Consider the following 26,375-nt stretch of genomic DNA (forward strand, 5'->3'; position numbering starts at 1 on the left):
AGAAAGCGCTCCCTGCTCTTTGCACTTCCTGGGGCCCGGTTGGCGACTCAGGCATAGAGGTGCCTTCGTGGTCTGTTTGTGGCTCCAGCCTACACAGGTACTTTGAGTTCAGGCCAGCAGACTTCCCATTGCTCTTTCCTAAACCGATAGATAAAGCAAATTGTGGCTAATCCTTGATTTGATCTGGAAAGAGAACTGTCTTTTTTATTTTTAATTAAAATGAAATTTATGTTAAAGATATCCAGTGCAGCTTTTATAATATTCGTGAAACTAACTGTCCAGGGTTGGTTTCATAGGAGGACAAAGACGCTGATTCCACCAAGGAACCTTTGGATGACCTCTTCCCAAATGATGACGATGACCCCGGTCAAGGAAGTGAGTTGGGAGTGGGGGCCGGTGGGCGGGAGGTGGCCTCTCCTCTTGGGGGTAATTGCTGTTATTAGTGGGCGCTTGCAGCCTGCCTTGCAAGAGCGCGAACATGCACACAGACTGCCTCACAGGTCGCGTGTTCAGCCGGCCCCTAGTAAAGGGGAGTGGGCCGCCATTTCCCCCGGGGTCTGGGTTCTCAGTGTGTGGAGGAGGGGGGTCCTCCTGGGGCCGCGGCAGCCTCGCTTTGCAGTGGGGGTGTGCAGCACCCCCGCCCGACAGGCTGCGAAGGAGGCTCTGGTTGGTGTCCCGTGCGGCCTCCCCGCGTCTGAACTGGCCTCTCTCCGCAGTCCAGCAGCAGCACAGCAGCGCAGCGGCAGCCGCGCAGCAGGGCGGCTACGAGATCCCCGCGCGGCTGCGCACCCTGCACAACCTGGTGATCCAGTACGCCTCGCAGGGCCGCTACGAGGTGGCCGTGCCCCTCTGCAAGCAGGCCCTGGAGGACCTGGAGAAGACCTCGGGCCACGACCACCCTGACGTGGCCACCATGCTCAACATCCTGGCCCTGGTGTACAGGCTAGTAGTCTCGTTTTTTCCTCTTCACTCCACCCAGACAGCGTTTCCAATGAACTTGCCCCGAGAATGTGTTTCTATAACCTGCTCTGAGCTGCTTCTCCAGCCTTACCATCCATTTGTCTTCAAAACAGTCAGGGGTTCAGTTCAGAACACAGAGCTGCTCCCTGGCAGGAACGTCACCCTGTAGAGCGGATGCTGCCTGGGACGCCTGGGCCAGCCTTCTTCCCTCAGGCCACTCTAGACTGCTGGTTATTTTTCCCCACAGTACTTGGTGTACCAGGCTGCCTTGGCCCAGAATAGCCCCCGACGACTCCTGCCTGTCCCCCGACCTCTCTTATCCCCGTCAGCCTTCCTGACTCCAGGGCTCTGTGCGCCCTGTCCCCCGACCTCTCTTATCCCCGTCAGCCTTCCTGACTCCAGGGCTCTGTGTGCCCTGTCCCCCCACCTCTCTGATCCCCGTCAGCCCTCTTTCCTGACTCCAGGGCTCTGTGTGCCCTGTCCCCCCACCTCTCCGATCCCCGTCAGCCCTCCTTCCTGACTCCAGGGCTCTGCACGCCCGTCCCCTGTTGGCCCCGTGACCCTCGGCCCCACCTCTCTCATAGCTCCTGCTCTGTGCTTGGCATCCTCATTTGAATTTTGTCATCTCTTCTCCTGGAATCCTGATTCCTTGACGTTAAGGACCAGGTTGTCTCGTTTCTGCCTTGAGTTACGTCCTTGAGCATGTTTCCTAACTCGGAAGCCCTTGGTGAACTCACTGAATGGAGTTCAGTCGTTTGCCTGTGGCCCCGGGCAGTGGTCCACCAGAGCCCTTTGCTGAGCTGAGCTGAAACGGAGCAGGTCGGGTGAGTTGCCCCTGTGGAGGGGGCAGTTACTCCCAGGGCAGGACTGGTTTGCGGTGGCTGCTCCAGCGTGGTGGATTTCAGGGAGCGGCACCTTGTTTCTTCATTAGTTTGATTGTTTACAGGTCAGCAGACATTTTTGAGACCCAAGTGTATGTAAAACTTCAGGCTGGTTCCTGTGAGACTGTACAGATGAATACGTAACACCTGTTCTCAAGGAGAAAGCAGGATACTGAATTGGAAGTCAGGAGAATTCAGTTTGTATCTCTGCTAAGTGGCCACTAGACTGAAGGCGTTGTCCGGAGCCCTTAGCTTTTCTGAGCCTCAGAAGGGTTGCAAGGGTTATGAAAGGTGATGTTACCTGGCAGTGTGAAATAGATAGCATCACCTAAGTGTTTCTAAAGGAGCTTAGAATCTTGTTTAGAGAATAGGCTGGTTACGTTCATGTAATTATAGAAGCAAGGAGACTGTCATCAATAGAATAGTGCAGGCGTCGGGGTTCCATGGCAGCCCAGGGTTTAGTTCTCGGTGCTTCCACTGCCAGGGCCCAAGTTCAGTCCCTGGTCGGGGAACCAAGATCTTGCAAGCCTTGCAGCATGGCCAATAAATAATAAAGTAAAACAACACAGAAGTGCTGATGCGGAGCTGCCTTCTAGTTGGGAGGATTACGGAGGCCTAGTGGAGGGGTGCGAGTGCTTTCTGGGGCCTTGCAGGGTGTGCTGGGGACTTACTCCTGCGTCCCACGGGGCAGAGCAGCGGGAGTGTGGTGGGAGTAGGCCATGGGGCTGCAGGGGAGTGCTTGAACGTGCCTGTGCCCAGCGGCTGGGTCTCAGAAGAGAGTTGTGGGAGAGGGGAGGACAGAGCGGGGTGGGGGCCGGGCCACAGGATCTGCTAGGGTTGGAGCTGGGCACTGAGTGGGGTGCAGACAGGAGCCGGAGGGTCTGTGAAGGGGAGTGAACCATCGAGAGCGAGGGAGTGTTTCCAGCTAATCCTAGATATTTTTATTGTGCGTGAGTTAGGTGAAAACCGCATGTAGAACGTGACTGGGACTGTGGTACGTAGAAGGCGTGGTCACGTAGACGCGCTAGGAATTTGATGGCCTCTCCTCTTTCTCCTTGGTCCTGTAGCGTGAGGGTTCACTCATGTCAGCAGCATGTTTGAAACCAGCAGCTGTGTCTGTGTTCACACTGTATTCAGTGCTGAGTCCCAGAGCTGAGCCATGACTCAGTATTTCAGCTTTCTTCTATTAAGGGACATTTAATTTTAAGCTCTTTGGGGGACGGGTATTAATATTATACTGATGAACATGTTTTGGGCAAAAGATTTTGAATTTTTTTCAGTGTCAATTCCTGAGTGGTAAGAGTCTTCACCTTACACGCTTCTTGATACAGATTGCCCAGCTGCTGAGGAAGGTGGTGCCAGCTCACAGTCCCCAACCCTCGCCAGCCTGGGGCGGGGCTGGTTATCGCCTGCTCTTTATTACGGAGACATACAGCTTTGTGTGTTAATCTGTGTTCTGTGATTCTGCATTTTTAGTTGTTTGGGCCTTCTGTGATCCCGCCCACTTCTGTATTGGGATTTATTTTAATGCTGGCAAGGTGTGCATTGGTTTTCATTTGAGTTTGAATGTTTGGATGGGCTTGTGGAATGCGTGCTGAGCCCCGCCCCCTGAATTTCTGACTCAGCGGGTCTGGGGAAGGGCCGGGTTTGTGACTGGTTCCGGCTGTGGTTTGCCGCGCTTGCTCTTGGCGTGACGCCCTTGAGGCTGAGTGACAGTCCCTGGCGTTTTGTGACGGGTCTGTCTTAGAGCAGCGCTCAGTGTGCCTGCTTGGTCTGAGCCATCGCACTCTCGGCACTGGGGGCTGGCTGTGGCTGTATTTAACTGGGTCTGTGTCATACCTGCTGACTTTCACAGAACGTTTGAGTCAGTTTAATATAAGATGTTAATAATATAACATAGTATAAGATGATAATGTAAGTTTAATATAATAGAAAACCTTTACTCCAGGGAGTCAGTGCCCTTTGAGGACCAGCAGCCTCAGCCCTCTCTCCGGGCGGTGCGGGCGGAGCCTTGCTGGGTGGCTGTCCTCGAGCGCTGGAGCGGTGTGCGCGCTCCGTGTCACACAGTGTCACACAGTGCGCGACTGCTTTGCAGCCCTTCGGTCGGTCGGTAGCACTTAAACGCAGGGGGCTGGGCTGGGCCCCAGCTGCTTCCGTCTCCCCACTGTCAGCAGGCCCCTCCGCCCCACCCTGAGCTGCTGCTTTGGCAAATCATTAGCCTCTTAGAGCGGCTCTGTGAGTTACGTCCTTCCTTTGCAGTGGGCTGGTTGAGGCGGCCACGTGGCGCGCCAGGCCGTGCGGCCGGCAGCTGGGTCCGCTCTGCGCCCGCCCTGTCTGCACGGCCACACTTGCCTGTGCGGGGCAGCGGGCACGTGCAGACCCCTCCGCACGCGGGGCGCTATTGTCCCAGCGGTCTAGCTTAGCAGGCCCGACTCCCAGCTCTCCTTGCCAACGTGTCTGTTGAGGAAGTCTTTTCTCTCCTACTGTTAGGGATGTTTTTAATAGTTTTAATAGCTAACTTTTAATTTTTTTTAGTAATTAAAACTTAATTTTTATTTCCTTAGTTCCAGAATTACATTTTAAAAGGTGTAGTGAGCTGTGTGTAAACATATAATTGTGTGTTTTTTAATTTAGAGACCAAAATAAATATAAAGACGCAGCTAACCTACTGAACGATGCCTTGGCCATCCGCGAGAAAACTCTGGGCAAAGATCATCCTGCGGTTTGTATACTGGTTCTTCATCCTTTTTCAAGTTTTACTGTCCCTAATACGTTTTTTTTTACCCAACTCATTTCACTGTTAAACTCAACAGGGAAGATTTAAGAGCTGCCCTCTCACTGGACGGCGCAGGTAGGACTTGCTCGCTCGGAAGCAGTGATGCGCCCTAGGGTGGGGGCTCACACTGAGCGGATCTCAGCGTGCACTCATGTTGTTGATCACCCCCCTCAAATGGATCACGTATGGTGTTTTTGATCCTGGATCAAATTGCATGTCCTTCTGTAAATTTTTTCCTAAAGATTTTGTATTGCCTTTTTATTAAAATCTGGTCACATTTGCATATAGATCTATTTTGGTTGGTTTTGTGGCTTCCAAGTGAAATTCAAAAAAAAAATAATCAAGATCATGTTGATGCTGATTTGTTAATGGTCTGGTGTTACTTTTGGCCCACTGTGGACAGTGATGTTGCTCTCTCACCTCTGAGTGGAGTCACGGTCCTTCATCGGCTGGAGAGCACTTCCGCCACGCACTGGGGGTCGTGTGTGTGTGACGTTTGACGTCCCCTCTGCCGTGGCATTTACCGTTCTTCCTGGTTCCCTCTGTTGGTAGGTGGCAGCAACTCTGAACAACCTCGCAGTGCTTTACGGCAAAAGAGGGAAGTACAAAGAAGCCGAGCCGCTGTGTAAGAGAGCTCTGGAGATCAGAGAGAAGGTGCGCCCAGGATGGTCCTTGTTCCCGAAACGCCGCACTTTATGCTTTTAAATAATTCACTCTACGTTTTGAGATAGGACCGTGGCGATACATCCTCACTGGCCAAGCACCTAAAATGCGCCCTTCAGTCCAGGCTGCAGACTGAGGCGCGGCCGGCGGGCCTGCCTGGGGGTCTGGGGCAGTCAGGGTGCAGAGGGTGGAGCCTTGAGTTCTAGGCTCTCCCAGCCTGAGGCCTAGAGTGGCCTGGAAGTGACTCGGCTGAAGAAGGAATTTCTGAGGCCTGTGAGTGCCAGGCATGGGGCATTTCATTTGCAGTGGGGCATGTGCCTGTCAAGAAGAAAAACATGAAAATTAAATGGTCACCAAATATGCTTATAAAACTTACTGCGATAGCTTTTCTTTTGAGAACCAGAAAATAATTCAGAGCATAGACTGAGTCACTGTCGTGGACGTTTAGTGTTGGTTAGTACAGTGCATAGTGATTAGGTGTTTTTAAAATGGGTCTTGTTCATTTCCACAGTACTCCATATAACTGTGTATTCAAATGTTGCAGACACTGGGCAGGTCCACGTCATCACGTTTTAATTTGTTTGTGTCATTGTTATCAAATGTTATATTATCGAATGTTATTTATCATTGATATTGAGAGATTAATCATTTAATTTTGAGTCATAATGGCAAGTACTTGGGAAAGGGAAAATGAAAAGAAGCTCATTATCAGGTTATACAGGTAAAGTTTCGTCTATGCTGTCATTTGCGTGATGGTTATAAAGAAATAAAGTTTTTATTTTATTTTTTATTTATCCACTCAGGTTTTGAGTGGGCTGGGGTTAAAATCAGGGAGAACCACACATGTATCCTGTTGTGGATTGTGAAGTCTAGATGATGGTCTGTAGGTTTTTTCGTGTTTATTTGCTCTCATTCACTCACTCATCTGGCAAACATTTATTGAGGACTTGGGAACCCTCACTTGGTTAGAGTTGATGATTTTGAATTAGCCACAGTCCCTTCCCTGGGAGCACGGTCCACCAGGCAGACGTTGGCTTCTGGCCGAGAGCTCAGGGAGAGTGTAGAGCAGCAGCTCCTTCAGGTCCAGGGCTGGGGCTGTGCTGACGTGGCCTCCCGCCGTCAGTTGGTCTGGAGCCGAGTCTTAGGGCTTCCCAGCCAGGGAGAAGAGGGCAGTGCAGAGGGAGGGAGAGGCCGAAGGCCTGTTCAGGTCCTGAGGAGGAGGTTCACTGTTTATTCATCCACCTGTGTGCCAGCACCTTTCTGCTGCTGCTGCTGCTAAGTCGCTTCAGTCGTGTCCGACTCTGTGCGACCCCATAGACGGAAGCCCACCAGGCTCCCCCGTCCCTAGGATTCTCCAGGCAAGAACACTGGAGTGGGTTGCCATTTCCTTCTCCAATGCATGAAAGTGAAAAGTGAAAGGGAAGTCGCTCAGTCGTGTCCGACTCTTAGCCAACCCCATGGACTGCAGCCTACCAGGCTCCTCCGTCCATGGGATTTTCCAGGTAAGAGTACTGGAGTGGGGTGCCTTTGCTTTTTCCGAGCACCTTTCTAGGTGCTGAGATAACATTACACCTAGACACGGAGACAAAGCACTCTGAGGCTTGCATTTTAATAGAGGAGAGTCAGGTGATAAAGAACTAAATTGATAAATAAGGTGGTTTTGAGTAGTGATACTAGCAAAGAAAGAAAAAAACCCAAGTGATGTACTTGTGAGTTAACTGGGTGGGGACGGACTCACGGGTCCCTTAAATTGGATATAAGCAGGTCCCTTCTGAGGGAACCTGAGACCTGCACGGTGAGTTGTTGGTGGGAGTGGGGAGCTGGGTGGGGCTGGGAGAAGAGTATTGGATGTCTGGGACAGCATGTTTGAGTTTGAAGAGCCTTGCAGTGAAGTTTGAAGTGTGAGGGACCTGGTTTGTGATCACAGAATCTGGTTTTAAAGAGAAGATGTGTAGGATGTTAGCTGAGGAGCTGGAAGTTCCCTTTGAGGCTGTTCTTCACAGGAATGAGTGTAATGCCGTTAGAGTCAGAAAGGGCTGGGTATGAGTCTGGGCATGTTTAGAGCTTGGCAGTCAGATGTAGATAGCCTTTATAACCAGATGTAGGTAGCCTTCATAAAACGCAGTTTCTTCATCTTCAGAGTGTCCATAGTATTACCTACCCTGTAGGATTATTGTAAGGATTCAAGACGCCAGAGCTTGGGAAGGAAATCAGCACAGTTTCCTCCCTCCCCCAAGAAGAAGACTCAACTAATGCTGGTTAAGTTATTTTTGTGCTGCATGTGTGGATGTTTAAGTATCACAGGCCTGGAAGCAAGGCACAGTCCTCTTGATGTTTAGGAAGAGCCTTCTCGTGGTAGGGTAGGGAGTGGGTTGGATGGTACCCTGTGAAAAAAATAACAAGTGTTTCTAATGCTGTTTTTTATTCCTAGGTTTTGGGAAAGGATCACCCAGATGTTGCCAAGCAGTTAAATAACTTGGCCCTACTATGCCAGAACCAGGGCAAGTATGAAGAAGTGGAATATTATTATCAGAGAGCCCTCGAGATCTACCAGACAAAACTGGGACCTGATGACCCCAATGTGGCCAAAACAAAAAATAACCTGGTATGTTGACAGGTCAGCCCTGTAGATAGTCAGATTCCTTGCTTCCTGAAGCCTCAGCGCTGTTTCATAGTTGAACCTGCAGATAAGAATGTGCTTCCCTGACGTGTGAAGAGTAGTAAGTGCTTTGTTTTATTTTAAGGCTTCCTGCTACCTGAAGCAAGGAAAGTTCAAGCAGGCAGAGACCCTGTACAAAGAGATCCTCACTCGCGCACACGAAAGGGAGTTCGGTTCTGTGGACGGTAAGAGATGCACTTTTGTTTCTAAGCAGGTTAGCTGTAGGATGTGTTAAACATAGGGATTTCCAGTTTAAAACTTGGTAATACCGAGGTCATCACAGCGTGATGGCCCACCTGCCTCGTGTTTCCAGGTTGCCCTCACCCAGAGTCTGCACTTGCTTTAGGCACAGCCTGGATGCAGTAACTCCAGAGAGCCTTCCTGGAGTCCTTAGCTGCTTTCTTGAATTGTTCAGTGGTCCAGTGGCTCTCAAAGTGCCGGCAGGCACGCAGCAGCTTCAGCACCACCTGGGACCTGTCAGGTTCTGCAGCCATCCCAGTCCTGCTGGGTTGTCTCATGGCCGTAAGGAGCTGAGGCCTGCCTCCTTTATAGTCCTTAAAGTATTGTAGGTGCTTAATACACAGTTTTGGAATAAACATTTTGTCAGACTTTTAACTGCTCAGTAAAACAGTATCTGATGACGTGAGGCATCTTCCCCCTTCGGTGGCCGTGACGAGAGGGGTTGACAATGTGGACAGTTGTTACCAGTGTGTTGGAAACCTTAGGATTCCTGGGGAAAAGAGGTTGTGGTTAATAAAATACTTCCTTTTATGGAGAATTTCTGGAAAGCATTTTTGAAAACCTTTTGAGAAGTGTATTAGTTTTTCTCTGTCAGCAAGTGGAGCAGTAAGTCTGTTTTACTGTCAGAAGATGGTAATGCCTCAGGCTTGTCATTCTGGAAATGGACTCTGTCTGCCCTGGCCCCTACCGGATCACAGCTCACCTCCCTGGACCTCACAGTCCACAGGGAGCTTCCGTGTCCTCTCACTGCAGAAGCCTTGCTGGGTGTCGGTTGTTGCAGGTCATCAGCTTAGTGCTGCTTCAAAAAAGTTCTCAGGGAAGTGATTTGCTAACTTTCCTTGTCATTTGCTGACTTCTCTCTACTAAAAATAGTAGCATGGAGTCCAGTTAATTGGGTTCTAGTTAGAAGTGGTTTCCTGTACTTGGATTTATCTTCCACACAAACGTTAGAACGTGGGACAGAAAGGTGCAGGTGTGCCCTGACTGGCTGTTGGGGCATGGCTCTCAGGCCACAGGCCTCTTTGCTGTGGTGCAGCATTGAAATGCATGACCTGGCGTGTTGTCCGGAAATCCATTTCTCCTGACTGAGGTGGATTCTTGTCGAACAGTAGGATTAGATCAGTACATACAGCTGAGACGTCAGTAAACAGCAGTGTCGGTTCCCTTCAGTTTCTCAGTCATGTCTGACTGTTTGCGACCCCATGAACTGCAGCACGCCAGGCCTCCCTGTCCATCACCATCTCCCGAACTTGTTCAGATTCATGGCCATTGAGTTGGTGATGCCATCCAACCATTTCATCCTCTGTCATCTCCTCCTCCTTTTTCCTTCAGTATTTCCTAGCATCAGGGTCTTTTCCAATGAGTCAGTTCTTTGCATCAGGTGGCCAAAGTATTGGAGCTTCGGCTTCAGCATCAGTCCTTCCAATGAATATTCAGGACTGATCTCCTTTAGGATGGACGGGTTGGATCTCCTTGCAGTCCAAGGGACTCTCAAGAGTGTTCTCCAACACCACAGTTCAAAAACATCAGTTCTTTGGCGCTCAGCTTCCTTTATGGTCCATGTCTCACGTCCGTACATGACTACTGGAAAACCATAGCTTTGACTAGATGGAACTTTATCGGCAAAGTAATATCTCTGCTTTTTAATATGCTGTCTAGATTGGTCATAGCTTTTCTTCCAAGGAGCAGGTGTCTTAATTTCATGGCTGCAGTCACCATCCACAGTGATTTTGGAGACTAGGAAAATAAAGTCTGTTACTGTTTCCATTGTTTCCCAGTCTGTTTGCCATGAAGTGTTGGGACTAGATTGCATGATCTTAGTTTTTTGAATGTTGAGTTTTTTCCTCTCCTCTTTCACTTTCATCAAGAGGCTCTTTAGTTCCTCTTCGCTTTCTGCCATAAGGGTGGTGTCATCTGTATATCTGAGGTTATTGATATTTCTCCTGGGAATCTTGATTCCAGCTTGTGTTTCATTCAGCCAGGCATTTCACATGATGTACTTGGCATATAAGTTAAATAAGCAGAGTGACAATATGCAGCCTTGATGTACTTACCTTTCCCAGTTTGGAACCAGTCCATTGTTCCATGTCTGGTTCTAACTGTTACTTCTTGACCTGCATACAGATTTCTCAGGAGGCAGGTCAGGTGGTCTGGTCTTCCCATCTCTTTCAGAATTTTCCACAATTTGTTGTGATCCACACAAAGGCTTTAGCATAGTCAGTAAAGCAGAAATATATGTTTTTCTGGATCTCTTGCTTTTTCGATGATCCAGTGGATGTTGGCAATTTGATCTCTGGTTCCTCTGCCTTTTCTAAATCCAATTTGAATATTTGGAAGTTCACGGTTCATGTACTGTTGAAGCCTGGCTTGGAGAATATTGAGCATTACTTTGCTAGTGTGTGAGATGAGTGCAATTGTGCGGTAGTTTGAACTTTCTTTGGCATTGGCCTTCTTTGGGTTTGGAATGAAACTGACCTTTTCCAGTCCTGTGGCCACTGCTGAGTTTTCCAAATTTGCTGGCATATTGAGTGCAGCACTTTGGTCTCCTTGTGATGATAACAGCATCATCTTTTAGGATTTGAAATAGCTCAGCTGGAATTCCATCACCTCCACTTGCTTTGTTTGTGGTGGTGCTTCCTAAGGCCCACTTGACTTCGCATTCCAGGATGTCTGGCTCTCGGTGAGTGGTCACATCATCATGGTTATCTGGGTCATTAAGACTTTTTTTGTACAGTTCTTCTATGTATTCTTGCCACTTCTTAGTAGCTTCTGTTAAGTCCATACCATTTCTAGCCTTTATTGTGCCCATCTTTGCATGAAATGTTTCCTTGGTGTCTCTGATTTTCTTGAAGAGATCTCTAGTCTTTCCCATCCTGCTATTTTCCTCTATTTCTTTGCTTATTCACTGAGGGAAGGCTTTCTTACTCTCCTTGCTATTCTTTGGAACTCTGCATTCAAATGGGTGTGTCTTTCCTTTTCTCCTTTGCCTTTCGCTTCTCTTCTTTTCTCAGCTATTTGTAAGACCTCCTCAGACAGCCATTTTGCCTTTTTGCATTTCTTCTTCTTGGGATGGTTTTGATCACCACCTTCTGTACAGTGTTATAAAGCTCCATCCATAGTTCTTTAGGCACTCTGTCTTATCAGATCTAATCCCTTGAATCTCTCTGTCACTTCCACTGTATAATCGTAAGGAATTTGATTTAGGTCATACATGAATGACCTAGTGGTTTTCCCTACTTTCTTCAGTTGAAGTCTGAATTTGGCAATAAGGAGTTCGTGATCTGAGCCACAGTCAGCTCCCGGTCTTGTTTTTGCCAACCATATAGAGCTTCTCCATCTTCGCTGCAAAGAATATAATCAATCTGATTTCAGGATTGACTATCTGGTGATGTCCATGTGTAAAGTTGTCTCTTGTGTTGTTGGAAGAGGGTTTTTGCCAGAACCAGTGCGTTCTCTTGGCACAGCTGTTAGCTTTTGCCCTGCTTCGTTTTGTATTCCAAGGCCAAACTTGACTGTTACTCCAGGTATCTCTTGACTTCCTACTTTTGCATTTCAGTCCCCTGTGATGAAAAGGACATCTTTTTTTGGTGTTAGTTCTAGAAGGTCTTGTAGGTCTTCATTGAATCGTTCAACTTCAAGTTTGGCATTAGTGGTTGGGGCATAGACTTGGATTACTGTGATACTGAATGGTTTTGCCTTGGAAACTAACAGAGATCATTCTGTTGTTTTTGAGACTGCACCCAGGTACTGCATTTTGGACTCCTTTGTTGACTGTGAGGGCTACTCTATTTCTTCTAAGGGATTCTTGGCCACAGTAGTAGATATAATGGTCATCTGAATTAAATTTACCCATCCCGGTCGATTTTAGTTTACTGAATCCTAAATTATCGATATTCACTCTCGCCATCCTGTTTGACGACTTCCAATTTACCTTGATTCATAGACCTAACATGCCAGGTTCCTATGCAGTATTGTTCTTTACAGCATCGGACTTTATTTCCATCACCAGTCACATCCACTCTGGGCGTTGTTTTCACTTTGGCGCCATCTCTTCATTCTTTCTGGAGTTATTTCTCCACTGATCTCCAGTAGTTTATTGGGCACCTACCGACGTGGGGAATTCATCTTTCAGTGTCATATCTTTTTGCCTTTTTACACTGTTCGTGGGGTTCTTAAGGCAAGAATACTACAGTGTGAGTAAGTTTTAAATACTGTTTAGTCTTTTTTTTTTTAAAAAAGATTGAGATTTAAAATATTTTTTCAGATTTTTAAACAGTTTTTGTGCCAGCACCCCTAACTGAATAATCCATCTGTTCCCACCACTAAGTCTTAAGGTCTTATTGGTCACATTCTAAATTCTTTATCAAGTCGGTGGTTTCATTGCTGTTGCTAATGGTGGGGGTGGTTTTTGTGTTGAACTGTTTCTTTCCACTGATGCAGATACTGATTCTGTGTCAGTTACACATCTTCTTGGCTGTTGTGGCTTGAAGTGAGGCAGGCGTGGGAGGGGTGAAGGTAGAACATGTGATGTGTAGAGGGCTCTCTCATTAATCTTCCTTTTCAGAATTTCCTTGGCTAGTCTCACTTTCTTTTTTTTTGCTTTATTTTTTAAATTGAAGTATAGATTTAAAATGTTAATTACTGCTTTACAACAAAATGATTCGGTTACGAATACATGTACATTCTTCTTAAAGTGTCCTTTGTGCTGTGGTTTATCACGGGACACTTACTGTCTGCGTGCTGCTCGGCAGGGCCCTGTGGTTTGCCCGTCCTCCACGTGATCGTTGAGCCTGCTGACCCGGCCTCCCTCTCCACTTCCCCCAGCCCGTCAGCAGCTCCCAGTCTGTTCTGTCCCTGAGTCTTGTTTCTGTGTCATAGGTAGGTTCCTTTGTGTCGTAATTTAGGTTCTGCATGTACGTGGTATCTTGTATTATTTGTCATTCTCTTTCGGACTTCACTTAGTATGATCCGCTCTAGTTGCATCCATGTTGCTGCAAATGGCATTATTTCACTCTATTTTTTTAATGACTGAGTAGTATTCCATTGTATATATGTTATCCGTCCATTTGTCAATGGATATTTGGTTTGTTTCCAGGTCTTGGCTACTGTAAAGGTGCTGCTCTAGACATAGGGATGCCTGTGTCTTTTTGTAGTAGCGTCTTCTCCGGGTGTGTGCCGCGGAATGGACCGGCAGGGTCATGTGGTGGCTCTATTTTCTGAGAAACCTCCAGGCTGTTTTCTGTAGCGGCTGCACCAACTTATATTCACACCAGTGGGGTAGGAGGGTTCCTTTTTCTCCTCACCCTCTCCAACACTTACTGTTTGTAAACTTTAATTATGGCCGTCCTGACAGGTGTGAGGTGGTGCCTCATTATAGCTCTGATTTGCACATCTCTGGTAATTAGTGATGTTGAGCATCGTCTCATGTGCCTGTTGCTGATCTGATCTGTATGTTGTCTTTGGAGAAACGTCTATTTAGGTCTTCTGACCATTTTTTGATTGGGTTGTTTGTTCTTTTTTGTGTTGCTGAATTGTGAGAGCTATTTGTATATTTTGGAGATTAATCCCTTATCAGTTGTATGCTTTGCAAATATTTTCTTCTGTTCTGTAGATTGTCTTTTAATTTTGTTTATGGTTTCCTTTGCTGTGTAAGCATTCACTCTTAAAACCAGTATTTAAAACTAGTTTTACTCTTCTCCTATGGCATACCAAATAATCATCATAATAATTAATAACCATATACAGTAGTCTTTCAATGAAAAAAGAAAACAGTTGAAATTTGTAATGTTACTTTTCTTAGCAGTTCTGTGAAGTGGGTCACACCTTACTCCATTTTAGGAGCGAGGACCCTGCAGCTCAGTGCTTTGCCCAGATCGGGAAGTTATGGGTGGTTGGATTGGGTGGGGACACAGGTCTTGTTCTCCGGAGCCTGAAATACGTCCTCATTGCGGGAAACCTCAAAAATAAGTGCAGAGATGTGAACAGGAGAGTCTCTGTCATTTCATTACCCAGATACGTCTTTCAGTGTTTTTAGTGTCTTTCCTTCCTTTTTTTCTTATTGATTTGTATAGTTGAAACGACACTTTACATATAATCACATCTACTGATTATTTTCCTTTATGCTAATAGCTTAAGCATTTTTCATGTCATAACCTTCACTTGTAATACAGCTTGCCTGCCGTGTTGTGGTACATTAGTTGTTTGAAAGTTTTGGGTGAACAGTTATGTGTGAGCATTCTCAAAAGTTAAGAAAAGTTTAAAGGAATGTTGATTTATAGTTTTTTCACTTTTTCTCTCAACATCTTACTACTTGGACTTTGTTTAATGTTGGGTTCCTCAAATTCTAAATGGTCCCAAGTGTTATGTGAAGATTCTGGCATTGAAAGTTTTCTTACAGGGTTTTTACCCAAGCTCCACTGGGGGACTGGGCTGCAAAGAAACAAGCCTTCTCTCTGCTGAAGACTGCGCCTTGGGAACCCGAGCAGAGGGGCTGTAAGCCCCGGATGCACTAGGCCAGGCTTGCTGCAGACACTCAGCTTGGCTTGTGTCCAGGGAAGTCGAGTAGCATCTGCGGCTCGCTAGGAGCACAGTTTTGGCCCTGCTGGGAAAGAGGCTAGAAAACAAAGCAGGCGCCGTCAGCTGGGCCACAGCAGGCAGTGCTGCTCTCACGCCTCACAGTCAGGTGCTGGAGGACTGAAGTCATTTCTTTTTTACCTGTGAAGCCCCAGCTCTCAGAAAATAGTAGGCGTTCAGTGAATGCTTGGAGAAACAAGTCAGTGAACAACAACGAAAAGTTTCCTTATAAAGACTCGCGCATTTGTCCGTGTTTTTGACAGTCACCTCCCTGTCTGGGTAGGCACCTTTGATTCTGCGTCTTCTGTTCACTGATTGGCGCGTACATGGTCATTTCCTCCTCGTTTCTTCGGTCTGGTTCTGCGTCAGAGTCCTTAGTCTCCAGTGTGAAGCCTAGTCTGTCCTAGTTGTGAAAAGTAATATCTCAGAAGGATCACATGGAAAACAAACAGAAGCCTTGCAAACGCTGGCACTGGACAACTTCTGCACAGTGGGCTCTGCTACGCCTCAGTTCATGGCATGTTATTTTTTCTTCATAGATGAAAATAAACCCATTTGGATGCATGCTGAGGAGAGAGAAGAATGCAAAGTAAGAACACATTATTTTGTGAAGTTTTCTAAACTGAATATATTGCTTGATAATTATCTACTTGAAATTCTTTGTTGCAATTCAGGGAAAGCAGAAGGATGGGACGTCCTTTGGAGAGTATGGTGGCTGGTACAAGGCCTGCAAAGTCGACAGGTGCGTCTGCTTGCCTGGGAGACAGGCCCTTAGCCGTGGGAGGCGCTGGCGCTTCAGGGGCAGCCCGTAAACCACCTCGTGTGTGTAAAGTTTCTCAGGGTGGTGTGGCTGCACAGGCCCTTATTTTCCCCAGATTCCAGTAAAACTCCATAACTTTGTAAGTGAGATAATTTATACAAAACCCACCTCAATATGATCCCATGGGCAAAAACATGGGCCCTGTTCATTAATGCTGTGTCTTAAGGCTAGCTCCCAGGTTGCAGGAGGAGAGATGGCTACGTGGAGACATAGCCTCTAAGGCCATAGGGCAGACTCGCAGGAACAGGCCTGCAGCCCGCGAAGCCCGCACTTTGCAGCTGTGTCCAGGCACACACCCCATCTCCTGCAGCCTCAGGGCCTCCAGTCTGCAGAGGGCAACGTGGCTCCTCTGCCAGCAGCCCTCCAGCCCGGCCCAGTGCTGCTTCCTCCTTTTACTGGAGCGCTTCTTGTCTGTGGTCTTTTCCTGTTTGAACTTGCACTTATCTTCTAAGACTCGCTTTACTGGTCTCCTATTCAGTCCAGTTCAGTTCAGTTCAGTCGCTCAGTCGTGTCCGACTCTTTGCGACCCCATGAATCACAGCACACCAGGCCTCCCTGTCCATCACCAACTCCCAGAGTTCACTCAGACTCACGTCCATCGAGTCGGTGATGCCATCCAGCCATCTCATCCTCTGTCATCCCCTTCTCCTCCTGCCCCCAATCCCTCCCAGCATCAGAGTCTTTTCCAGTGAGTCAACTCTTCGCATGAGGTGGCCAAAGTACTGGAGTTTCAGCTTTAGCATCATTCCTTCCAAAGAAATCCCAGGGCTGATCTCCTTCAGAATGGACTGGTTGGATCTCCTTGCAGTCCAGGGGACTCTCAAGAGTCTTCTCCAACACCACAGTTCAAAAGCTTCAATTCTTCAGCGCTCAGCCGTCTTCACAGCCCAACTGTCACATCCATACATGACCACAGGAAAAACCACAGCCTTGACTGGATGGTCTCTCATTACTATTTCAGGAGACTCTACTGCTCTGAACCCTGGTTTGGAATAAATGTCCCTCCTCTTACTCCCCATAGCACTTACCGTAATTTCTGAATTTCACATGCTTTCTCCCAGTACTGTGTAAACTGTCTCAAAACATGGAGTATAGCTGCTGTATTATTTATTTAAAACCATTTATTGTATCTTTTTTGCTGATTGGGTCTTAGTTGCAGCACACATGGAATCTTTTTTGTCCTGCAGTGTCTTTTTTTGGGGCACACAGATTCTCTAGTTGTGGCCCTCTGACCTAGTTGCAGTGCAGCATGTGGGATCTAGTTCCCTGACCAAGAATTGAACCCAGACCCCGTGCATTGGGAGTGCAGAGTCCTAGCCACAGATTGGACCACCAGAGAGTTCCCAGCTTACTTCTACAGCTCCTGTCATCAATAAGAGGAAAGCCTCCTGGAGTATATCTGTAGTAACATGAGCTGGATTTATTTCTCATTGTCAGCCAGACTGCTCTGTCAGCAGCACAGAAGCACACCATCTGTGTCCACACTGTGTGGTCCTCTTTTGCACACACAGCCGTCATTCTCTGCGTCGGGTCCCACTGGTGATGGTTTTGGTTCCACTCTGCTTCCCCTCCTTGAAGGGGAACGGAGAGGGTGGACGGCAGCACTTGAGCGCGTGTCCTCTGCGCTGCCTGGCACAGTCAGCTCTGCTTCCGGGGGAAGCTGATGGCCACCAGACACACCCAGCACAGACCTTCCTGCTGAGACGCCCAGTAGGCGGTGTGAGCGGAGACAGCACAGGGGTTTGTCCCACCAGCCGCAGGGCTCAGTGCCGTAGGCAGGGGATGCATGAGCTAGAAGAGCCTTTTAGGATTTTACAGCTAAAAAGTACTGTAGAAATTAAACTGTAGCAGACTTAAGTATGTTTGTCCTTTGGATTAGGTGCTGTTGAAGGTGGCTGCTCTGAAACTTTCATTGAGTCGGTTTGTGAATTATATGCTTTCTTACAGTCCAACTGTCACAACTACTTTAAAAAACCTTGGGGCGCTTTACAGACGTCAAGGCAAATTTGAAGCTGCAGAAACACTGGAAGAAGCAGCCATGAGGTCTCGTAAACAGGTCAGTCAGCGGCCTTCTGCTTGTGGGTTTGAGTTTGATTCTGTTTCATGAGACTTGTTGAAACACTGATTTAGAGAGAGAAAACATTTACTGATTTAGTTTGTACAAATAAAATCGGGTTGCTCAAATGCCGTGAATATGACACCACAGGCACAGGCTGCAGAAGCAGAAGCCAGTCAGAACCCCCAGAGTCAGAAACGCCTGTGCCTTCGGGGATGCTGTCAAGAAAACAGAAGGGCACCCACAGAGTGGGCGGACTGGTTTGCAGACCACGTCTCTGACGCCCTCTAACATCCAGAATGTATAAGAAGAAAAGGAGCAGCTCATGAAAAAATGAACACAGGCCCTAAATCGACGTTTCTCTGAAGGTGCTGCACAACTGCCAGCAGCTCGTGGAAGGACGCCGCAGGCGGTTAGTCACCCGGGGACGCAAGTGCACGCTCGGCGAGGCGCCCCTGCACGCCCTCTGGGCTGGCTGGAAGGAGAAACACAGCAGAAATAGCAAGTGTTGAGGAGGAGGCTGTGCACGGCTGGTGGCGGCGTGGACGGCCCAGCTGCCGGAGAGGGCAGTTGGGAGGGTGTTTCAGGAGCGAGGCCTGGAGCTCCTGCCTAGCCCTGCGCGCCCGCTGCTGGCGCCTGCCTGAGAGAGGGCAGCCAGGTGCTGGGCAGATGCCGCTGGTCCCCTTCCTCCACGCCGGGTTCTATGCAGCTGCTCTGAGCCCTTGTCCCCAGGAGGCACAGTCGGGTTCCTGCGAGTCTGGTCGCACTCAGTCACCAGGTCAGCACACAGCCTGTCCCCGCTGGGCTTCTGTTCAGACACCCTCTTTAGTGTATGTTGTTGACTCATTAATGCTGACGTCATGGCCAGCAGCACTGACTCCCGCCCGACGGGAGCTCAGTGTCTCCATGAGGCACGTCCAGAGGACACTTGAGCACCACTCAAGGGTCCACCGACCAAAATGCAGATGACACGGTTCTGAGTAACTGAGAGTGGGGGCAGGACCGTTTGCAGTATGAGATGAAGCAGGAACGCAGTGTTGCTTTGCTCCGTCTGAGTGCAGATGTGCGTGTCAACTGACTTGAGTTTTCCTCCACCCCGTGTGTGTCAGTGAATCCCCACGCAAGCACTGAGAGTGTTGATTTGGGATGAGTTTTCCCCCACCCCGTGTGTGTCAGTGAATCCCCACGCAGGCACTGAGAGTGTGGATTTGGGATGAGTTTTCCTCCACCCCGTGTGTGTCCGTGAATCCCCACGCAGGAACTGAGAGTGTTGATTTGGGATGAGTTTTCCCCCACCCCGTGTGTGTCAGTGAATCCCCACGCAGGCACTGAGAGTGTGGATTTGGGGTGACAGATCCACTTTGGCCAGCAGGTAAATTGGCAGGTATGGGCCCCGTGAGTGATGAGGAAATGTGTCCATGGCAGTGTTGGTTTCAGTAGGTTGAACGTCCAGACAGCTGCGCGTTCGTCGATAGGTGAGTGGATACACCATGTGGTCCATCCATGCGATGGAATGTTATCTGGAAATGAAAAGGACTGCTGAAGCGCTTTGCTTCACCGTCTGAGGTGTGTTAGTTAGGCTGAAACACGGTTTGTTAAAGCACATACAAGCGCTGCTTTTGTGCCCTTTAATTACCAGTTTTCAGAGTTAAGAGGTTAATACGTTACTATATATGTGTACGTGTATAAAGATGGCAGGTTTTGTTTTCTGTTTTTAGGACTGGAGGGGCTGATGTGGTTTTTTTCCCCAGAATGGTGTATGTGTAGGCTATCATGCAGTTGTTGGTTTATGGCGACTTTTGGGCTGGGGTAAAAGTTACCCGTCGAGATTCTGTGCAGAGGGATTAGAGGAGGCCCAGCAGAGGGCCTGTCCATGGTCTTCTCCCTGCCTGTGCCCCTGCAGGCGCCCCTTCCTGTCGCCCTCCCTGGGTCTCCGACTGAGGGGCTGCTGTTCCGGGGAGGGGGACTCTGAGCACGCGTCCTGGGTGTGTGCAGCGTGGGGTCCTGGCTCTCGGCCTGTGACGCCCCGCATCGTTGGGCCTTGCTGTGAACCAGCACTGCACAGTGTTACCAGCCAGCAGCGTCTCGAGCCCGGAGCTGAGCTGCAGACATTTGAGAAGGGGCTGCCAGTGCTTTGCTGAGGACGGCCTCTCCTGACGGAGGGCCAGGTCCGCTTCACTGTGGCAGAGACAGCAGCCTGCGTCCTGTCTGGGGTTGTGCCCCTCGAGGAGGAAACTGTGAGGGTCATCGAAGGGACTGTGTTTGCGTGCCGTCTGGGTGGAGGTCCATCCAGAGCGTCAGGCGGGCTGTGCCTGGTCATCGGGTGGCTCTGGAGCGCACGTGGGACCCTCGCTGCCCGGCGCTGGCGCGGGAGCTGCACTCAGGTGTGCGTGGGTGACCCCGAGGGTGAGGCGCCTGGCCTCTGCTTCCCGTCTCTCTCAGCAGCAGCAGAGTTTGCCCTGAAAATGCCTTTCATAAGCCAGGGGCTAATTGTACTGAGAACAGTGTAACCTGTGAGTCTTCACCGTGTACTTATTTTGGAGGTGCGGAACACCAAGCACTTGGTGTTAAAGTGTTAGAACCTGGGCGTTTCCCCAGCGTCTCTGATGAAACTTCCCAGACATTGTCCCGTGTGCTCGCCAGCTAGACTGAGTTGTGAGCGTCTCCCATGCGTCCTCAGTCCTTCTGCTCGGAGGCCTTCCACAGTTGTGTACCTCACTGCACTCCTTCTGAATACCTCAGCACGCACCTCATCACCTGAAGCTCAGTATTCATTCATAGTGTTTTAAAATTTGAGGTAAAAATCTATATATGGTGAAATGTGCAAGTCTGCATGTTAAGAATCACTGTTCTCACTTACCCTCCAACGTTTAAGAGCTTTTTTCCCCTGCTGTATGTTTAGTTATCTCAGAAATCCACAATAGACACTCAAAACTAGAGTCAGAAGGTCAGAGTCCCAGGATGTGTGGAGGACAGAGAAGGCCGGTGCAGCAATTCAGCAAGAGGAAGATCGCCTTCCCCCACACAGGTCTCTGAGGCTGGTGACCGTCTTCCCAGTGAACACACAGACAAAACCCATGGCACAGTGCTGGTAGGAGGAGGGGAGGTTGACAGAGACCAAGCCCTGAGCATTTGGAGTGGGAGCACTGACTCCAAGACCCTAGACCACCAGAGAACTAACCCTGGGGAGGATCAGGTAGTGAGACTCACACAAAGGAGAGGCCACTTGAACGCGTGACCTGGCATCGCCCGTCCACCAGTAGCGCCCTGTGCGGGACGCCTCATCTAAACAGCAGACAGGATTACCACGCCACTCGGCCTTGCCCAGCAGAGGAAAAACAAACAAACAACTCAGCACAAATCTCACCCTGTACGAAGCTTACACAAACCACGGGACCCACCATAGGAGGGCAGAAACAAAAGGGAAGAAAGAGTTCAGCCTTGAAGCCTGGGAAAAGGAGACGTCAAACACAGTGAGTTAAAAAAAAGTATGTAAAGGCAGAGGAGTACGACACGAAGGAACAAACTGGAGACACAGAGATCCAAATAAATGAAGAGGAAACAAGCAGGCTCCCTGAGAAAGAATTCAGAATAATGATAGTAAAGATAATCAAAAACCTTGAAGACAAAATGGAGGAAAATGCGAGAATCAGTTAACAAAGACCTCAAAGAATTAAAGAATAAATACACAGAAACAGACCACACAATTACTGAAATTAAAAATATTCTAGAAGGAATCAACAGTAGAATATCTGAAGCAGAAGAACAAATGAGTGAGCTGAAAGATAAAACGGTGGAAATAACTTCTGAAGAGCAGAATAAAGTAAAAAGAGTGAGAAGAACTGAGGATAGTTTCAGAGACCTCTGGGACAATACCCGAGCCACTAACATTTGAATTATAGGGGTCCCAGAAGAAGACGAGAAAAAAAAGGGTACAAGAAAATTTTTAAAAGAGATTATAGTTGAAAATTTCCCCAGCATGGAAAAGGAAATAGTCAATCAAGTCGTAAGAGGTGCAGAGAGTCCCATGTAGGATAAACCCAAGGAGAAACATACTAAGACACATACTAATCAAACTAACAAAGACTAAATTAAAAAAAAAAAAAACTGCAAGGGAAAAGCACCAAGTAACACATAAGGAAAACCCCACACATTTAACAGCTGATCTTTCAGCAGAAACTGTAGGCCAGAAGGGAATGGCAGGGTATATTTAACATACTGAAAGGGGAATATCTACAACCAAAATTACTGTACCTGGCAAGGATCTCATTCAAGATTGATGGAGAAATAAAAAGCTTTTCAGACGAGCAAAAGTTAAGAGAATTTAGTACCACCAAACCAGTTTTACAATAAATGTTAAAGGGACTTATACAGTCAAGAAATATAAGAGAAGAAAAAGATCTACAAAATCAACCGCAAACAATTAAGAAAATGGCAATAGGAATATATATATCAATAATTACTATAAATGTAAATTGATTAAATGCTCCAACCAAAAGACACAAAATGGCTGAATGGTTACAGAAACAAGACTCATATATACGCTGTCGACAAGAAACCCATTCTAGACGTTACGACACATAGAGACTGAAAGTGAGAGGCTGGAAAAATACACTCCATGCAAATGGGAAGCAAAGGAAGGCTGGAGTAGCAATCCTCGTATCAGACAAAGTGGCCTTAAAATAAAGAAGATGACGAGATAAGGAAGGATACTACGTAATGATCAAGGGATGCATCCAAGAGGAAGACGTAGCAGTTGTAAGTATCTGTGCACCAACATGGGTGCACTGTGCATAAGCCAAACACTGACAGACAGACAAGGAGAAGGTGACAGCAACACAGTCATAGTAGGGGACTCCAACAGCCCACTCACACCAGTGGGCAGGTCACCCAAACCAAATTAATGAGGAAACAGATCTTAAATGATACATGAGGTGAGATGGGTCTCATTGACACCTTTTGGACATTCCATCCAAATGCAGAAGAATATACCTTCTTCTCACATCCTCATGGAACATTCTCCAGGATAGACCACATCTTGGGTCACAAATTGAACCTCAGTAAATTAAAGAAAATTGTCATAGAAAGGAATGCATCTGAGTCGGTTTTAATGATGTGGATGAACCTAGAACCTATTATACAGAGTGAGGTAAGCAGAAAGAGAAAGATAAATACTGTATTCTAACTCATATACATGGAATCTAGAAAAATGGTACTGAAGAATTTATTTACAGGGCAGCAGTGGAGAAACAGAAAATAGACTTAGGAACCTGGGGAGAGGGGAGGAAGAGGGTGAGAGGCATGGAGCCAGTAACAGGGAAACTTACATCACTGTGTGTAAAATAGAGGCCTCGTGTAAAATAGCCTCGGGAGTCTGCTCTGTGGCTCGGGAAACTCAAACAGGGCTCTGAATCAACCTAGGGAGGTGGGATGGGGCGGGAGACTGGAGGGGAGGTACGTATACCTTTGGCTGATGCATGTTGAGGTTGACAGAAAACGAATTCTGTAAAGCAGTTATCCTTCAATAAAAAATTTTAAAAAGAGAAAGAAACCCATAGTAAAACTTCACCGCTAATGGATCAAACCCTTGTCCCCCTGCCTGGCTCGCAGGGTCTTGACAATGTTCACAAACAGAGAGTAGCCGAAGTGCTGAATGACCCTGAGAACACGGAGAAGCGGCGGAGCCGGGAGAGCCTGAGCGTGGACGTGGTCAAGTACGAGAGCGGCCCTGACGGAGGGGAGGAAGTGAGTATGAGCGTAGAGTGGAACGGGGTAAGTACAGTGCACAGCGCGCCCGCCCAGCCCTGCCCGGAGGCCGCGGCCCGGCGCCCCGGCGCACCTGAGGGCAGCCTCCTTTCCTCAAACTAAGTACCAATTAAGCCTTTTGTAAGTTCCAATCTTCTGCTAATACTGCAATCTGTTACTTGTTTGAAGAGATTGTCTTCTCTTTAGGAATCTGTGAGAGCGGTTGGCTTTCTTCTGAGCACGTAATGCTGATTGAGTGTCCTGGTTGCTTAAAGCATACTCCATCATCTGGTTTGGTTTTAATGTTAGGGTTAGTGCGGCAGAGAACTAACTCGCTTTTTTAACTTAACCCATTTTCATTGCTAACTTCAGTGCTCCTAATTTCACTGACGAGGCTGCCGTAGATTTTGTTAGAATTAATCAATCCTTCAAAGGAAGATGATGATCCAAGTAGAACTTGTCTGTAGAAGAGAACAGGACAGGGCCTCCCACAGGGCGCTGGTGGTGAAGAAGCCACCTGTCTCTGCAGGAGACGTAAGACATGCAGGTTCCGTCCCTGGGTTGGAAGATCCCCTGGAGGAGGGCCTGCCAGGGGCCTTTGGGTTGCAAGCTTGTGCCTGCATCGGATACTTGTCACCTCCCTGGCAGACTCTGCCTCTGTGGAGCGTCTTCCCATTGCTGTTCTCCAGGGTTGCCAGAGAGCACGTGGCCTTCTGCACGTTTCCCAGTGAGCTGTTGAAACACATTGAGCTGGTGTCTTTGAAATTTCACTTTTATGGGAGAGGGTTGAATGCAAGTTTACTTTTAATATAGTCAGGTGTACTGTTCATTTTTGTTTTTGGAAGTCATATAATGCAGTTTGATGCGGGTTTCCCAGGTTGCTCAGTGGTAAGAATCTACCTGCAATGCGGGAAACCTGGGTTCTATTCCTGGGTCGAGAAGAGTCCCTGGAGAAGGGAATGGCAACCCACTCCAGTATTAGTATTCTTGCTTGGCAAATTCCATGGACAGAGGAGCCTGGTGGGCTGTAGTCCATGGAGTTGCAAAGAGTTGGACTAAATAACAATAATAAAAAATACAATCTGACTAGTTATAACTGCAGATGTTTTGCCAAATAGTTGAGGGTCTTTCTTACAGTCTCCTTTTGAATCTATTCTTCGGGATTTTCTCTGGCTGTAGCAGTTGGGCAAGGGTCAGCATTCTAGGTTGACGTTTTACACAGAACATTACTGGCCAGACTTTCAGGGAGAGTGCCTTTTACTGTCTTTATCTGGCAGCTTCCTGGCTTTGGTTCTTCCTGTGCCAAGACAACCAATCAGCATGTGCTTTGACCACGCGCCCGTTGGGCAGTTGTCCGGGGCGAGCCGGCGGCGGCGCAGCCCTGCGGGTGTCCACGTCCAGCCCGCACTGTGTACTGTGCTCTCCCCGTGGCCGTGCTGGCTGCTGTCCGCGTGCTTTGTGTAGAGGGCCCGCCCTCCGCTAGTCCTCAGAAGCCAGGGGCAGGGTTTGATCCTTCAGAGTGAAGTTCTGGGGGGAGCTTTCTCTTGAGACAGTATTTCTAGGTCAATGTTTGAGTGACATCATGGGATAATAAAACCATTGACACTTCAGGGCTCTCTTAGAGTCTTCAAGACTGAGAGCCAGGGTGAGGAGAGCTGCTCTCATCCCTGTGGAGGGGGAGCCGTGGAGCCGTGGGTGCAGAGGCTGGAGGCTCCCACCTCCCCCAGTGCCTGCCTGCTCCCGCTTTGGTCTCCTGTTGCCTCTCGCTGGGACAGGCTGTCACTCAGGACGTGCGCACGGCGGGCACTGGCTACCTGTTTACTTAACTCCTGGACACCAGCATCTCTGTGTCTTTGACAAAATCCATTCCAAGGCACTTGGCGTGGCAGTGGGTTCATTGGCTGAAAAGAATCTAGGTTTTCGGTCATCCATTGCAGCACCTGAAATCACCTTGGGCAGCATAAGGACCACCTCCCCCCGAATGGGGTCTTCTGTGAAGCAGCGAGTAAGCAGAGAGCCCCTGGGGTTCACCGGGGAGGGACAGCGAGAGCCCACTGAGACCACCCCACTCCCGCGGGCCTTGCTCTCAGACTGGCTTCCCCTGGAAGCGCTGAGGTTCGGGGACCATGCTGCTTTCCCAGCAGTTGACTTGTTCTGTTTTCACTGCATATGTTTTAAGAAGAGGCAGAAAAGCCTTACGCACCCTTAGGTGTTCTTTAAATTCAGCTTTGCTGAATCAGAGGAGCCTGTTGTAAGCGCCCCTGGGTGTGGGCTCACACACGCTATCCCCACCTTCCCTGCCCAGGTGTGACGTTAAGTCCCTGACGCCATCTTGGCGTGAGTGCAGGCTTCCCTGGGGCTCCAAGGCAAACAGATGAAGAATTGTTGCTGTTTGCAGCCACTTTCCTGTGGGCATTAAGATTTTCTTAGTGTTATGCAGTCAGGATAAAAGAAATAAATTGAGAGTTGAGGCAGGCGCTTAGGGTGGACCTGTCTGTAACTTAACATTTCAGATCACAGGTTCTGCGAGCCTGCCGCCCTGTTCTTCACTATCATAAGGACTTGGTACACACTCACAATGAGAAAATGCTATTTAGGTTTTATTTTATATTGGGGTTCTATGTTAGATTTTAATTTTTTAAAAAAGGATTTCATGGGTAAAAGAATTTGTCCCCTGATAAATAAAGTAATGTGAGCCAAGTGGACAAAAACACAAAAGGGTTTCAGTGCTCCTTAAAAAGTTTGGAAGGTGGAGGGAAAGCGCTGAGTAGCCCTCACTTGGGCTTTCACAGGACCCCAGGCCCAGGCCTTCTCAGCACTCAGAAATAACCCTGACCATGAAGGGCAGTCGGAGACGACAGGTGGGTTATGATCACGACCCTGGCAGATGCTGCACGGCTGGGTCAGCACCCAGCTGAATCATATGCTATTAAAACACGAGAGCAGTAAGCCTGCTGGGCGTATTCTAATAATTCAGGTGAAGTTTCAGAATCAGATTCTCA

At 48.3% G+C, this 26,375-nt stretch overlaps 1 protein-coding gene across 16 annotated transcripts in view; it reads left to right on the forward strand.

The window, feature by feature from the left end:
• The window catches only part of KLC1 (kinesin light chain 1), a 66,783-nt gene that overhangs the window by 27,451 nt on the left and 12,957 nt on the right, over nt 1–26,375 (forward strand). For 8 of the 16 annotated variants that reach the window (XM_059879009.1, XM_059879002.1, XM_059879001.1 and 5 more), the window contains 10 exon segments: nt 297–375; nt 717–942; nt 4,476–4,563; nt 5,170–5,271; nt 7,712–7,885; nt 8,025–8,124; nt 15,292–15,341; nt 15,427–15,494; nt 17,520–17,628; nt 23,239–23,400. In XM_059879009.1, the coding sequence (XP_059734992.1) occupies nt 297–375; nt 717–942; nt 4,476–4,563; nt 5,170–5,271; nt 7,712–7,885; nt 8,025–8,124; nt 15,292–15,341; nt 15,427–15,494; nt 17,520–17,628; nt 23,239–23,400 (1,158 nt within the window). 16 annotated transcript variants of the gene reach the window in all.

Source organism: Bos taurus, chromosome 21, assembly GCF_002263795.3.
Source record: "Bos taurus isolate L1 Dominette 01449 registration number 42190680 breed Hereford chromosome 21, ARS-UCD2.0, whole genome shotgun sequence".
Classification (NCBI taxonomy): Eukaryota; Metazoa; Chordata; class Mammalia; order Artiodactyla; family Bovidae; genus Bos; species Bos taurus.